Source organism: Mya arenaria, chromosome 11, assembly GCF_026914265.1.
Source record: "Mya arenaria isolate MELC-2E11 chromosome 11, ASM2691426v1".
Taxonomy (NCBI): domain Eukaryota; kingdom Metazoa; phylum Mollusca; class Bivalvia; order Myida; family Myidae; genus Mya; species Mya arenaria.
The window spans coordinates 4,348,060-4,364,417 of NC_069132.1; the positions used below are offsets into that span (position 1 = coordinate 4,348,060).

A 16,358-nucleotide genomic window follows, 5' to 3' on the forward strand; every position below is an offset into this window, starting at 1 on the left:
CTTTAAATTCCCTGTATTATGTCATTATTTTCATGTATTTGGTTACAATAATTATGGACAGTAGAAGTGTATATTTCTCGATTTTAGACTTGTGCTTTATAACTTCTTATACTAGTATTATTGGTCCCAGGCAAGACATAGTAAATCAACATTATGCAAAACAAAGTGATACTTTTGCCAAAATATTAATTGTCGAGTGATGTGACGTAAAAATACGTTTAGAAAAAATCAGAATTACAGCATACCGAAAAGAAAGTATTCCATTTTGATTATACATTATATATAAAGTTTTACAATGACGGTTTTTAAGTTAGTCATAATTGTCAATGAGTACATCTAGGGGATTAACAAATTGAGAAAAAAACTCAAGTCAGCAAAAATCGGCAGAAAAAATCTCATTTGGAGCTCCTCGGCCATTTTTGTTGTTTTCGATAAAAATTGCCAAGGAGTTCCGAATGAAAAGATCTGACCTACGGTAGTCTATTTTCCTGGTGGCGGTCTCCCCGGACATTTCAAAACCCTATCAGTCGGAAATCAGACCGCTGTCTTGTACTCTTGACAAATGCAACTATGAAGAAGTTTTATTGGCAAATCGGCATCTCACCTATGGCCATTTACATTCCGATGAAATGAAGGAGAGCAAAACAAACCACAAGGCCTGACACCACTTTTTCTTGTGTGTCTTGTTAAATCTGAAATCGCCGTTTTAAGTTTCTTTGTATTCCGCGGAACCAAGTGTGAACTTCATGTATACATGGAACACATGTGCCATTTCATTTTAAAATCCCACTGTGCACGACCTAGTAACAGCCCGGACACGACCAACTAAACTCTTAAGTGCATTTATGCAGATTTCCATTATGATTAAACCTGTAAGTTTGAACTTGAGCTTTGAGGTAGGAACGTGGGTCTCGCATGCGACACGTCGTCATTAAGTACCGGAAAAATATATGCAGCATTCCATAAAAATTGAACTCCATATGTGACCTTGAACTTTAAGTAGGGGCGCGGGTTGCACGCGACACATCGTCTTTATGTATCGGACATTATATGCCAAATAATTTACATATCCTTCTCTGCATGGCAAAGTTACAGTCCGGATACAACCAGCGATTATGTATGACAGTATGTGCATGTTAGCAGCATTCCGTAATGATAAACCTGTAATAGTGACTCTGGCCTTTGAGGTTGGCTCATGGGGCTTGTACACGACACTTGGTCTTTATGTACTGAACACATGTGCCAGGTAATTTTAAAATCCCTCCTTGCATGCCTGGACACGGAAAACCGGACGGACAGACAGGAGGTTCGATTTTAAATCGTACCGCCTTCGGTATTGAAATCAACTTACGAAAAAGTAGAAAACTATTAAAAATACAACTTATTCGTATAAATTAATCATTTACTTGCTAAATTTAGACATTTAATACTAAAACCATAACATTAGTATTAAATACACGAAATCATCATAAAGAAGTCATAGCGATATTTTAAAGCGAAAATCAAATACTCTATAAAATTCACTAAAACATAAATGATTATTTTCCGGGCTCCGGACTACATGATTTCATGAACATTACATTACCCACGCCTCCGGGTTCATGCGTCCGCGCATGAAATATTATGTCAAACAAAATAAAAGAAATGTTCAGTTATCTTTGGTTTCTCTAGTTTGGTATTTGCCACTGCATATTCCAAACCAATGTCTCAAGGCTTGAGACAGACGTTGTCAGATTCTCAATAGCAATAGCCAGTGAATCAGTCTCAGTGGATGCAGACCTCATATGTTCCTGCTGTCTTTTCTCAGCCCGATAAAAAAGCTTCCAACTCCACTGCATGCCTCACAGCATCATTCAGATTGGTTGGTCTTGACTGTTTGATTTTCAGACTCATGCCTGAATTAACCAGCGCATCCATAAACTGCTCTTTTGCTAAGGTTTCTCTTACATCTATAGGTGCACTACATGGTACCCTAGGTTCGTAAGGCGTCTAATATCCTGATCTAGCTCTCCAATGGACTCCATGGCCTTCTGTCGCCTATCCCGAAGTTGAAACCCTATATAATTCAGTCTGGTTGATAGGCGAAAATCGGTCTTCTAATGCTCTGACTAACTCCTTGTAGTCAGTTGTGTTTGAGCTCAGGTAACCAAAGACACCTTGGGCATGGCCTCTCAATGATACCGAAAGGTACAGACCTTTTTGTTCTTCGGACCATCCGTTTAGCTGAACGCATTCCTCAAAATGTGCCTTGTAGTCCGTCCATGCTCCAGTGCCATCATAGGTAGCCGGCTTTACATGACACTTATTCTGGCCTGTACTACTATCAGATTTAGTTTAAACTTTATTTAATTTTACAACGATTGTGAAACAAGCTATAACAACTTATATTAATCACTCTCGTTGGCACGATGTTGCGCGAGAGTGTGGTCTTTTGTTGTGGGGGAAACCGGAGAACCCGGAGAAAACCCACTTGTCCGGCTTGGTGACAACTAACCAAACTCACATGCGCCCAGGCCGGGAATCGAACCCGGGTCGCCTTGGTGAGAAGCGAGTGCGCTAACCACTGCGCTAACCGGACAACCTCAGGCTTAGTACCCGTCCGTTTCCTAAACTGAATTACATGTCTGCCCATACTCTGGTCCTGGGCGTCATCACCTATTGGAGACGAAAACTTTTTACATCCAGTTTCATCATCCGAAAGTCCTCTCTGTATATCAAACCTCATGCGTGGTTTGAGCTGATATTTTTGTGTAGACGTCATGCTTGGTGCTGCAGTTCTATCGAGCTTCTTTTGCAACGATGAAATTTCCTGCTCCAACTTAAGCCTTGTTATTTCTTGTTTCAAGACAGCGTTTTCGCCGATCAGTCTCGAAACCTCGTTCTGGTTTGGGCTGTCCATGTTTCTTTTGTATTCAGGGTAAGCTAGATTGCTATGAATCTATATTGTCCCTCGTTGGGCGCCAAATTTTGGTAACGTTTCTTCCCTAGCTAGCTCAGACACGCTACTTTAAATTAAACTATAAACCTATTCTCGACTGCATTGTCCCAAAAAATAAGTATGAAATTAATAATATATACAAGTGTTTAACAACGATTGCTTACAAAACTAAATGATTGGAAATAATTATAATGGTTTGAGAATCAATGTTCAATTATCCCAAAACCAAGAACGCACAAACAGAGAAACACTACAACAACTATGAAATAACTTCAAACTGGACCAGCATACAAAACGCTTAAAAACCAATTACAAAATATCAGTGAAACCCACAGTCCTAAATGTCTAGCTTTTACGGGGAATCAAACCATTGACCCTGTTCCGTCTGTATCGCAATGATCCAGGCTTACAAAGAGGCCAAAAAGAAACCCCACGGATGTCCGAACCTAGAAACTAGAAGCTGTAGCGCAATGCCTCACTTTAATTTTCCTAGCCTCCAATAGTTCAGAACCCGCCCTCAACAGTACAAAAAGATATTTTAAAGCTTCCCTATATATTACCGTGATGTTCTCCCATCGGCGTCCAGACACGAACTAACTATATATGTCGGGTGGTGGTGTTAGTAGTTTATACTCCGAGTCCCGGCGTGAGCACATTGAAGGGTCCCAGAGTGACAGTTCAACCACCGTACACCTATATTGGGCAGAACCAGTACTAGGTGCCTTCACCTCTGCAAGGAACTGACAACTTCTGTACATGCCAGGGGCAGTGGTACAGTCAGTGCGAATGATCGTAGAAATGATTTCATAACCAATCACAACAAAGGTGACCTGTTCCGCCCGGAAATCGAACCCGGGTTGTCCAATTCAGAGTCCAACCCTCTACCGATTGAGCTAACCGGGCGGACACTAGCTATGGTGGTGGTGGTGTTAGTAGTTTATACTCCGGGTCCCGGCGTGAGCACATTGAAGGGTCCCAGAGTGACAGTTCAACCACCACACACCTATTCTGGGCAGAACCAGTACTAGGTGCCTTCACCTCTGCAAGGAACGGACAACTTCTGTACATGCCAGGGGCAGTGGTACAGTACGAATGTTCGTACAAAGGATTTCATAACCAATCACAACAGAAGTGACCTGGTCCGCACGGGAATCAAATCCTCTACCGATTGAACTAACCGGGCAGACTCCTAACTATGTCTATGCCTTTCGCTTGTTATATACCCTAACATCACGTGACCAAAATGGAATGGTCCATTTTAACAAATCCTATGGGTGAAACCATTATATATAACAAATGTTACAGAGTAGGGGTGTCAAGTTTATCAAACTTGCGAAAAAGTAAAAAACTATTAAGAATACCACTTATTCGTATTAATTAATCATTTACTAGCTAAATTTAGACATTTAATACTAAAACCATAACATTAGTATTAAATACACGAAATCATCTTAAAGAAGTCATAGCGATAAAGCGAAAATCAAATACTCTATAAAATTTGGTCCCTAGACTTACCGAAATACGATTATTTACCGAAAGACGGGAAAAATTACCGAAAGACGCATGAAAGTTACCGATATAATAATTAATTATAAAATTCACTAAAACAGAAATGATTATTTTCCGGGCTCCGGACTACATGATTCCATGAACATTACACTCCCATATTAGATCATCCAAGTTCAAGGCCAAGGTAAGGTGGTATTATGACATAATTGCAAATATTTAAAGTTTCATGTTTCATCACAGGGACTTCTAACAGTGTTAATACCAAAGACAACACTCACCATAAAACAGATTTTATTTTGAACGTTTTCAAGTTCTGATTGAGCTGTTGGAATTGTTGTCTGCTACCAAATTAGCGGGTTATCTAAGAGTTACCCCCCTTAGATTCAAAACTCATATGACCTAAAAGTGGTAAGCTGTTTTGAACTATACTGTAATACTGTGTCTCAGAACCTCAGATTAACATCATTAAAAAAAGCCTTGGACGGCCTTTTCTAAAATCTTGAAGTTTTCAGAATGACTAATAGCCATATGTTTTTCTGTTCATAGCTGAATAGCTGAAGTTCAATGTCCAGAAAAAACAAACCGAATATGTCAAATAAGGAGGGAAGTCATTCTAAAATGCCGTCCAGGCTTTTTTTTAATGATGGTTAGTCCACCATCATTAAAAAAAAGCTTGGACGGCATTTTAGAATGACTAATAAGGAGGGTAACTTGAAAACCTTTAGTTAGTGTAGGAGATCTACTTCCTTACTGGTATAACCCAAATCATGCTAATATATTTAGATAGTGTAGCATTATGCAAAAGCTTGTTAGGCATTTTTACCATTGTAACTTTGAAATTGGCTTAAGTTGAACCAAAATTATTATGCTCTTAAATTCCATATTAACCTTGTAACAAGGACCAAAAATGAAATATTGAATGCATTTATAATGATAAACAATGGGGAAATTGTTTTCAGTTTTGTATTTATCTTTTATACCTCTGTAAGAAAATAAAATTTGTTTTACTTTAATGCATCCCATCATTTTAAGTTCAAAATGACTGCTAACAGTGTGTACACTCAAATCCCCAGGGTTTGATAATCGGACAAATTTCATAATTGATAATCAAATCAAAACGGAAAATCATTATCAATCGTCAAACTAATATATTTTGCATTGCTTATAAGTATTCAATATCAAAGAATTGCATTGCTTAGGAGTGCAATGTAATAACATTGGTCTAACATAATTCTAGAACTGCAACGATTTACAAAAAGCTCGCTTCGATTCTATTCTGATATCAGACATGTTGATTTGATTATTTTCGATTCATGTTTTACATATTGCTTCTATTTAAAATTAAGATGTTTACTGAAAGTATGTTAAATCATTGCAACTATGAAAAACTAGGACAGTGTTTCATCAAAAACAAATTTTAATTTACAAAACATTCTGTTTACAAAGCTAAATAAGAAGTTAACATCACAAACTTATAACAGAAACTGTCTGTTGATAAACTTGAAATGAATAACAAAACATGACATGGTTTTGATATTCATTTCAATTTTATTAACAGATAATTTCTGTTAAAAATGTGTGATGGTTTTCTGTACATGTCAAATTTGACGATTTGACAGACTAATTTTGAACACATCAGTGGAGTGTTTCCTTTTTAAATGCTGCATGAGATTACCGGTAGTTGAGCTGCCGGACTAAAAGTGGATAACTAAGTCTAACGTTATCAAATTAAATGTTACATGTGGTATTTTGTATCAATCCCTCGCGGAGCCAAAACTCCCTGATTTTAGTTTTTTAGGAGCATCTTGCATTGAGGGAGATGTCATATTACTAGGATAGTAAGAATGAAACTTTATTATTGATTGGATGCCAGATTAACTATTAACCAATCGCTTGCCGACAAAAAGTCGACAGGCTTAGAATGCGGATACAATGGGTCATCTTGTAGCATGCATGTTTTATAAGCCGATCGAATCAAGTTTTTGGGGTTTCTGTATCAAATCCAAAAGGCGAGTTTAAAACTGTTTTTTCGATGCATTGAGGCGAATCGTTGCACCTCTACATAATTCAGTCACTCAAAGTCATCAAAATTAGAAACCAATTACTAAATAAAAAATTGATTATTTGCTTTTTTTTCAGAATTGGAATACAAAATGGGAGTGATCATTACTATAAGGAGATGGTCTTTTGATCTCAAATCTATTACAGTAGAGCCAGTTATGTTCATCTACATGTTCAATGTGTTTTTGAACTTTGTAACGTTCCAGGCCCTAGTTTACGACAAAGTGTGTAAAATGAAATTTAATTCAACAGTATGTAAAAATCTGGAAAACATGACTTTTGCTTTAGAGGAAGATACTGTCCAGAAAACAACTTCCACTTGGCTCTTGTACAGTAATCTTACAATGGCTGTGCCAGGCTTGTTGACTGTCATGTTTTTACTGGGGCCATGTGGGGATAGATTGGGAAGGAAACTTCCTGTACTTTGCCCCATTATCGGAGCCATTTTGAGTACAGTCTCAAATCTTGTCAATGCTGCATACATGGATGCGCCTTTAGAGTATTTATTAATAGGCACTGTCCTTAGTGGGTTATTTGGAGGGTACATTGGAGCTTTAATGGCAATGTACACATACATAGCACACATTTCATCACCTACACATAGAACTGTCAGGATGGGAATTCTCGAAGCTATGGTATTTCTCTCAGGCACATTGGGGACAGCAGTGTCCGGTGTGATACTTGATAACACCAGTTATGTGTTTGTGTTTGGGCTGCTTGCCGGTCTGCTTCTGATGGGCCTGGTGTACACTGTGGTCTGGGTGGACAACATCGTGCCGGAGCAGGCAGAATCCACCCCTGATCCTCTAGGTTGGGCGGCTGTCATGCTGGGAGTGGTAAAGGATGTTGCCATGTGTGTGTGGAAAAGCAGGAGCAACAAGAACTTGCTCAATCTCTGCCTGCTCTCTGTGATAATCTTTTTTCTTATGCTCGTTAATGTTGGTAAGTTGTGTAAAAAAATAAATATTACATAATACAGTACCGGTAGTATTTTTTGTGCTTATTACACTAATTCAATCTTGCGGAGACTTTCTTAATTTGTGTTTTTATCCATACCGTAGTAACATTGAAAAATGATGGTTTTACGACTTTATACAGACTTGTCCAAAATATCATACGTTGTGTATTTAGAGCAAAAATGATAAACTGCATTCTCAATATTAACTTTACAATTTAAGTCTTTTGTATAGAACAAAGTCATTTCATAAATTTAAGAAACATTCCATGGTCCATGATCATGATAAAATCTTGCTTATTTATCTTTACAGGCGAAAATGATATTATTCTTATTTTCACGAGACATCGGCCATTCAAATGGTCCCAAACTACTTTCGGATTGTTCAAAGGGACAGAGTCTCTACTCCGAGGGCTTGGAATGCTGATATTGATGCCAATCTGCAAGAAGATCTTTGCTGCACGGGATACTGTTGTGATGCTTGCTGGCCTTATTTCAAAAATGATTTCCATGATTTTTTATGGTTTAAGTCAAAATACTGGAGTCATGTTTATTGGTAAGATTTTCTGAATTTCTTGTGTTTTTATCTTGTACTTGTATATTTGATTTTGTGTATTCAAACCTAAACATAGAAATAAAAATGTACATCTGATTGGTATCAATATTATTTCAGAATCAAATTATCCAGAAATAAATTCAAAGGCTCTAATTGTTTCTGTACATGCATGCATATTCAGGTAGATATTGTCATGCTGTTCACATATTTGCATGGTTTCAATGTTTTTCCAAATGTTGGGCCCCAAAAGAGCATAGGACAAACTATTTTAACTTGCAGCAATATCTGGTCTCAAACCTGTGATGTCCTGTTATAAGGCATTAACCCGAGAGTCCTTTAGAAGTGTTTTTTTTCTGCCCAATTTAGATTGAAATTTGGCCCCATTCTCAATGTTAAATCAAATGCTTTTTTTCAAAATATGATAATAAAATTCCAAATTTATGTATATTTTTAATAACTTGAAAGTACACTTTGAAAGTTTTTATAAGAGTTGATTTATTCTTAAGTACACAAACGTTGTACACATTCTTTTTTTAAGGCATTCTTGTTTATTGTAGGCAATATTGGAATTTAAATTTTAGTCAGCATGAACCATTTTGACAATCAGAAAGGCAGTTTCCTTTTTCTAAAATTGTGAAAAAAATATCATTGTCTAGTGACAGAAAATTTGGCAGCTAACCCATTTTCTACCAAAAAAATGAATAGTTACTGTAACAATTGCTTTGTGTGGCATGTTTCAGGGGCTATCAGTGGAATCCTGCAGGGGTTTAGCTCAGCCTCGATTAGAGCACAGTCAGCTGGGATGGTGAAAAGCAATGAACAAGGTCTGTACAACAAAACCAGGAAGTATTATCATCTTTGTTTACACATCTTAACAAAATGGAAAATAAATCATGTGTTTTTACAGTTTTATTTCTTTAATTTTCCTTTGTGAAGGTTACAGTATGAAAATGGTTTATGTGTGATACTTTTTGCTGTATTTCTGGGCCAGGTTGCTCTGAAAGCTTTATATTTAGTTAAAGGGACTAGACACCAGAAGATGCCTTTGGAAGAAAAAATAATATAAAACATAAAATATAGTATTATTGTATACAACGCATTGGATCTTACTTACTTACTGATGTATCACATGGCTTACGTCACATGACTGACTTTCGCAGTTCTTGTGTATTTTTAGCTTGACTATTCGAAGAATAAGGAGAGCTATACTATTCACCCAAGTGTTGGCAAGGTTGTCACACTTTGGTTAAGGTTTTGCATGTAAGCACCTTTAAGTCATTATCTCAGTAAATACATCATGTGTTGCATTGACACTTTAGATGTGTATTCCAAACTATCTAACCTACTAAATTAATTAAGTTAGATAACACTTGAAGTTAATGTAAATAATGGGCCTTTATTATTTGACTAAGAAATTCTGGTTAACGTTTTGCATGAAAGCACACATAGGTTAATATCTCTGCAACTGCTTGATGTATTACATTAAGACTTTATAAAATAGTACTCAACCATCCAACCTACTAAATAAACCAAGTTAGATAACTCTAGTTTGCATTTAATGCAAATAATTGCTCTTTATTATTCGACTTAGAAATTCTGGATAAGGTTTTGCATAGAAGCACACATAGGTTAATATCTCAGCAACTACTTGATGTATTACATGGAGACTTAATACAATGGTACTCAACCATCCAACTTACTTAATTAACCAAGTTAGATAACTCTAGTTTGCATTTAATGCAAAATAAATGCCCTTTATTATTCGACTTAAAAATTCTGGTTACGGTTTTGCATCTAACCACATCTCAGCAAATACATCATTTACTGCATTGAAACTTTAGAAATGTATTTCCAATTATCTAACCTACTAAATTGATGAAGTTAGATAACACTTTTTTCAATATAATGCAAAGTATAGGCCTTTATTTTTGACTTGGAAATTCTGGTTAAGGTTTTGCATGTAAGCACACATAGGTTAATATCTCAGCAACTACTTGATGTATTGCATTGAGACTTTATACAATGGTACTCAACCATCCAACCTACTTAATTAACCAAGTTATATAACTCTAGTTTGCATTTAATTCAAATAATTGTCCTTTATTATTCGACTTAGAAATTTCGGTTAAGGTTTTTCATGTAAGCACACATAAGTTAATATCTTGGTGTATTGCATTGAGACTTTATACAATGGTATTCAACCATCCAACTGACTTAATTAACCAAGTTAGATACTCTAGTTTGCATTTAATGCGAAATAAATGCCCTTTATTATTCGACTTAAAAATTCTGGTTAAGGTTTTGCATGTAACCACATTTTAGTTAATAATTCATCAACTACTTCATGTATTGCATTGAGACTTTATACACAGGCCCCCAACCATTCATTTCTACTTAAATAACCAAGTAAGATAACTGTAGTTTGCATTAAATTCAAATTCAGGCCCTTTTTTATTTGACATAGAAATTCGAATACATCATGTATTGTATTGAAACTTTATACACAGGCCCCCAACCATTCAACCTTCATAATAATTCAGGAAAGATAACTATCTTGCATATTATATAATTTTTGCCCCTTTATTATGCGACTTAGAAATTCTGGTTAAGGTTTTGCATGTATGCACACATAGGTTAATATATCAGCAACTACCTCATGTATTGCATTGAGACTTTGTACACAATGGTACTCAACCACCCAACATACTTGAATAACCAAGTTAGATAACAGTATACCGTAATGGCCCTTTATTATTGGACTCTGGTTAAAATTTTGCAGGTAACAACATCATGTTAATATCTCGGCAAATACATCATGTATTGCATTGAAATCTAATCTAATCTTACAGTGATCCATGTTTCGCCAAAACTTTTCAATCCTTACACTGAAAAGCGCGGGAATAGTCGAGCGTGCTGTCTCTGTTACAGCTCTTGTTTCAATTCGAAATTTACTGGATCTGTCTATCATGTAAATCCCAGTAATTTCAAAAATAGTCATTATTTATCTGTACTAATCACATGACTTTCACATGTTAAATATACACACTATAAACTGGGAAACCATTATGTGCTATTTTTAAATGGGCAAATTGAGCTAAGACAGCAACAAAATATTATTTTAATAATGTAAAAAAATTTGGCATCATACTAGCTCATATTGACAATTCTAGGCTTGTTTTTTCTAGGCTTGTTTTGAGGAGATGCTGTATTTGCCAATTTAGTCCATTTGGTGTCCAGTCCCTTAAAAAACCTGTCTGCATGAAGTCTGATAAAAAAGGAGTATATCTTCCACTGTCATAGATAAGCCCCCACATAAGGTCATTTCTTTCTTGGTGATAAGACATGAATCTTACACCTCAGTTTAAGTTTAGATTACCACCAAAAATGGAGTCTTGACTCATCAGTATGGTCAGAAGTTATTTGTTAATCAGAGTTTCTGAAATAAAACAAAGATTAAATTAGGGTATTTCCTTAGGCTTATGAAAGTGTGTACAGTTAGTTTTGATGGTGTCATCAATTTGCATCCAGGCTGTTACTTGGCCTGCTTATGGGGATTCTAAAATAATTTTACAGAAATGTTCTCCATGACAAGATGTTGTTTCGTGTGATAGACCCATGTATGTAGGTCGAAGGTCAAGGTAACACTTAATGGTCAAAATTTGTTGTATTTTGGCTTGTCCTGGCTGTTAATTTGTACATTTTTTGGTGAAATTTAAGATTAATTATGTACAAATGTTCACCATGAAAAGCCAACATGTCATATGCCTTACCTTTGTTAGTAGGTCAAAGGTCCAGGTCACACTTATTGCTCATTCGTCAAATTGTATTTTGGCTTGTCCTGGTACCTTTAACTTAATTGCCATGTGTTTGGAAATTTTAAAATTACAATTGCCACATGTTTTCATTGTGAATAGCTTGTCGCCTGAACAAAACCAATACAGCAATATTAATATTAGTTTGATATTCATAAAAAAGTGTTTAATTTAACAACCATTTATATCTATTTATCGACGGGCTTGACATTGATCACGTTTTGTGGGTGAAGCCCTTGCATATATAGAGCATATGAAAATACCCTTGTCCATATGTAGACCCAACCATCACTCATCAATTTGAAAATTTCACAAATTGTAAACCCGGCAGGTCTAGTTTATGATATATTTTGTGTTTTTAGGCAAGTTGTTCAGTCTGATGGCGCTGTTTGAGAGTATTGCTTCCATGGTAGCTACTAGTTTGTTCAACCCGGTGTATAACGCCACACTGGATTTTTTCCATGGCTTCTGCTTCCTTATGGCAGCTGGAATTATGTGCATAGGGATTGCCCTTGGCATGTACGTAGCTAAAAACTTTTACATTTGTATTAAAGCTGTACTCACAGATTTACCGTTTTTACAACTTTTGTATTTTTTGTCTTGGAATGAGCAAATTTTTGCGTAAATATCTGCAAACCAGTGATAAAAGACTGCTGACAAAAAAATTAGATAGCAGATTTTTATATTTAAGTTCAAAATATGATGTCCTTGTTCCACCAGAATTATATGCCTTGTTGGTGTATTTCTTATGCAGACAATAACTGGAAAGCTACTGAGTGTTATTGGTAAACAGTATAGTCACAGAACAGGTACTTTGGACTGTTAGCTGAAAATAGCTGTAAAATTATGGCAGCAACTGAAAGCAAATATATGAAATTTGAAAAAAACTGTATAGTTAATTTATATTGTTCATCTAACCATATTGGCGATGGCAATACATCTACAATAGACCATTGTATGTTTGTACATGTACATTTATAACAATGCTACTTGGCTTTTGGTATCTAATTTCCATTTTGAATTATATTGACATTATTAGTGAACTGTTCAAGTTGTCTTTGCAGCGTCCTGCATGTGCGAGTGAGTAGGAGTGGTCAGCAGAATTACAGCCACCTTGCTGAAGACACACTGGACATAGCTGAACACAATGACCAGTCTGTACAGGAACAGAGCACTGCAGTCGATATACAGTCATAAATAATAAAAATCACTAATTATAAGTCATTGAAATTATGAAGTTCATGTAACTTTCTTTGGTAAAGGCCTGGGCTTGATTTGGGTTTGCAAGCTTATGCTTACTTCTTCCTCTGATGTATTAAAGTATGTTCAAAATTAAACATTGAGTTGTGAGTGTGTAATACTGCTGTTTTAATATTGAAGTTGGTGTATAGCTTACTCTTGTGGAGATGTAAGTTGAGATTACATTTGGGGTCATTGGGTAAAGGTCAAGATCAAGGCTTCTAACAATAGAAGAACAGTTTGTGCTCAAAAGCTTGAGTTAGGTATGCTGTGTAGTGATGAAAGGCTGTGATGAAACTTGGTATGTTGCAAGCTCATGTGGAGACGTGCCAGTATCTCACTTGTACTTCATCCGAATATACTCATCCATGGTGAAAAATAAAGATGTGATGGGTTGAAACTTGTGAAACATATCTCGGGATTGTATTTTGGGTGAGTAGAGTCAAGGGTATTGTTTCTTAACCAATATTTTATCTCAATAACTGAAGTTATGAATGATATCTATTAATAAAGTAAAGTCAAATAGCATGTATGATGATGTTTACTTTGCATTCATTTTGGTTGGTACGAAAAAAGTAAATTATAGAATTTCTGCTTATATTTCTGAGACACCTTAATGTGAACATGCTGAATCATTTTTTTGGGTATAAAATCTTCCAATAGAAAGTATGGTATGGATTAGAAATTGTTTTATTTTGGCTCTGTTGATTTATAAGCATTCTCATTCATCAGAGGTTTGATAATGATAGTTATATGTTATATGCATAGCATCATCTCTTTGGAATGAGAATGATTTATAAGTTGGTGCATTGAAGGTTGTTTAGAATTTCATTGACATTGGGTTCGGTTCACATTTTCGAGCAAGTTTGGTATTTTGGTCACTTCTAAAAAGCCTTTAATGCAATTGACATATTATTTATCATAGTGAATAATGCCATCCAAAAAAATAAGTTGGATTACTCTATGATTCTCAATTCAAGTTATGACCTCAGATTGACTTTGAAAGTTTAATTGATTTTTTTTTTTTGCAAGTTTGGATTTTTGGTCATATCTCAAAAATTGTTAAGGCAATGTAGATGATATAATTCACCTTAGTATTTTAGTATTCAATGTCATTTGACAATTATGTTGAATAACTCTTACTGACAGCTCTTGTTTGATGTTTTGATGTTAAGTTGACCTACTAGTGTCTTTATTTTGAATGAACCTAGTTCAGTAAAGAGTTTCATTGTTACATTATTCACAAAAAATATCTTTATCATAAAATGATGATATTTACTGTCATGGAGAAAATGTGTTTCTACCCTCTTGCTTGCATAGATTATAATAAATCGCTGCATGGATGTGTAATGATTGAATGTAATTTATTTTGAGCATAATGAATAATGATAAGACTGGCTGCTGTGATACACTAGACAATCCATTTACTGTATTTAGTGATTTTGTTTAAAACTTGTTTTGTATTGTTATAAAAATTTAAGCTTTATTTGTTGCTTCTGATTTATTACCCGGTAATAGCAAAATTTGAGTCTTAATAAATATGTCAAGGAGTTACCCATGTGTATAGATTATATTCCCACAAGCAGAGATTGAATGGGGTTTATAAGAATATTCATACATTTGGATGGTCTGTTGCGAAAGGTTTGTGATTGCCTTTTAGAGGTTAGCCTTGAACATGTTATCACCATGAAATGCCTGATATTCTATTAAAATTAGCATTTTAAATTTAGCTGTATGGGCTTTGTGGAGCCAATTATTTCTTCATTATGTCTAAGCACTTGTGTACTTGGGCATGATATATCAGTCTAAGCTGAATTGAATGGAGTAAGGCGCCCATGAACAAAACATGCTGGACAATATGTCTCTTGTTCACATGATGCCTGCATAATATTTTAACATCCTTTGAACTGTACGATAACTCTGTAGTTTTGCATCTGCAACTGCTGCGTATTGTCCCAGGCTAAATCTCCGACCATGTCATACCAACAAAAGTGTTCGTTGCATTGCAGTTATAGAGAAGGAGATTCTTAAATATTTTCCTTATAAAGTCTATATAAAAGATGTGACCTCTAGGGCGGGGCCAATTATGACCCAATTGGTACAATTCGAAAGTTCTTTGTTGATGACCACAGAATAATGCTACACACCAATTATCTAACCTCAGCTTTGAACATTTTTAAAGATTGTCCTATGAGTTTATATGAAATAAGTCATCCCCAGAGTGAGGTTAACACTACATGCTAAATATCTAAGCTCTAAGACTTGTCAATTTTGGAGTTAAAGACTTTTTTGAAGTTTTTCCTTTTGGTTGCCATGGAAACCCAAGTTTTAGATAGAAAATACTTCTATTAACAGTTTTAAAAGAATATCAAGTTTGGTCAAATAAGAGCTATGGATAGTCAAGCACATATCATTTGAAGCTATTGTTGATGACCAACCTACCAGAATTGCTCATTACTAGTATTTCCCTTGGCTGGCACTTGGCATTAGAGAGTAGTATTTGGGACTCAATACTGGTTTAATATAAGCAAAGATTTCCATGTATTTGTGCTTCATACAGGGCACTGGCAATTTGAACAAGAGCTGTCACAGAGACAGCGCGCTCGACTATTCCGCAGCTTTTCAGTGTATGGATTGAAAAGTTTTGGTGAAACATGCATGGATCACTGTTAGATTAGATTTTAATGCAATAAATGATGTGCTGAGATATTGACATGAATTGAATTGGAAAATATTTGAAGTGGTACGCAAACTTTATCGTAAATTCTAAGTCGAAAAAGGGGCATTTATCTGTTAAAATGCTTGTTACAGTGACCTCCTCCTGTGTACAGATTTGGGGCATGATGGTGAACAGGCTTGTGAAGTTTCAAAGCCAGATGTCAATGGACTTTGAAAATATTTGAGGTGGTAGGCAAACTTTAATGTAAGTTTTAAGTAAAAAAAGGGGCATAATTTTGTCAAAATGCTTGATAGAGTTACCTCCTCCTGTGTACAGGTGTAGGGCATGATGGTTAACAAGTGTGCAAGTTTCAAAGCCAGATGTCAATGGACTTTGAAAATATTTGAGGTGGTCCGCACACTTTAACGTAAATTTTAAGTCGAAAAAGGGGCATAATTATTTGTCAAAATTCTTGATAGAGTTACCTCCTCCTGTGTACAAGTTAGAGGCATGATGGTGAACAAGCGTGCAAAGTTTTAAAACCAGATGTCAATTGACTTTGAAAATATTTGAGGTGGTACGCAAACTTTAACATAAGTGGTTATGCCGGCGCTCGAGTGACTCTTCGA

General features: G+C 35.7%; 1 protein-coding gene across 3 annotated transcripts; it reads left to right on the top strand.

The window, feature by feature from the left end:
• The first annotated feature begins 4,836 nt into the window (after positions 1–4,836).
• Positions 4,837–14,556, top strand: LOC128209706 (proton-coupled folate transporter-like). 3 transcript variants are annotated; one of them, XM_052913875.1, is made up of 6 exons: positions 4,837–4,855; positions 6,587–7,450; positions 7,777–8,019; positions 8,760–8,843; positions 12,194–12,350; positions 12,896–14,556. In XM_052913875.1, the coding sequence occupies exons 2-6, from the start codon at positions 6,601–6,603 to the stop codon at positions 13,026–13,028; spliced, it is 1,467 nt and encodes a 488-aa protein (XP_052769835.1). In that variant the 5' UTR covers positions 4,837–4,855; positions 6,587–6,600; the 3' UTR covers positions 13,029–14,556. The 3 variants fall into 3 exon arrangements, with proteins under 3 accessions (XP_052769835.1, XP_052769834.1, XP_052769833.1); XM_052913874.1 differs by lacking the exon at positions 4,837–4,855 and adding an exon at positions 5,158–5,200; XM_052913873.1 differs by lacking the exon at positions 4,837–4,855 and having other exon boundaries at positions 5,207–7,450.
• The last annotated feature ends 1,802 nt before the right edge of the window (positions 14,557–16,358 follow it).

Coding starts and splice junctions, on each gene's coding strand:
- LOC128209706 (XM_052913875.1), top strand. CDS start 6,601: ATGGGAGTGATCATTACTATAAGGAGATGGTCTTTTGATCTCAAATCT. Junction 7,451..7,776: donor TCTTATGCTCGTTAATGTTG/GTAAGTTGTGTA, acceptor TTATCTTTACAG/GCGAAAATGATATTATTCTT. Junction 12,351..12,895: donor ATAGGGATTGCCCTTGGCAT/GTACGTAGCTAA, acceptor TTGTCTTTGCAG/CGTCCTGCATGTGCGAGTGA.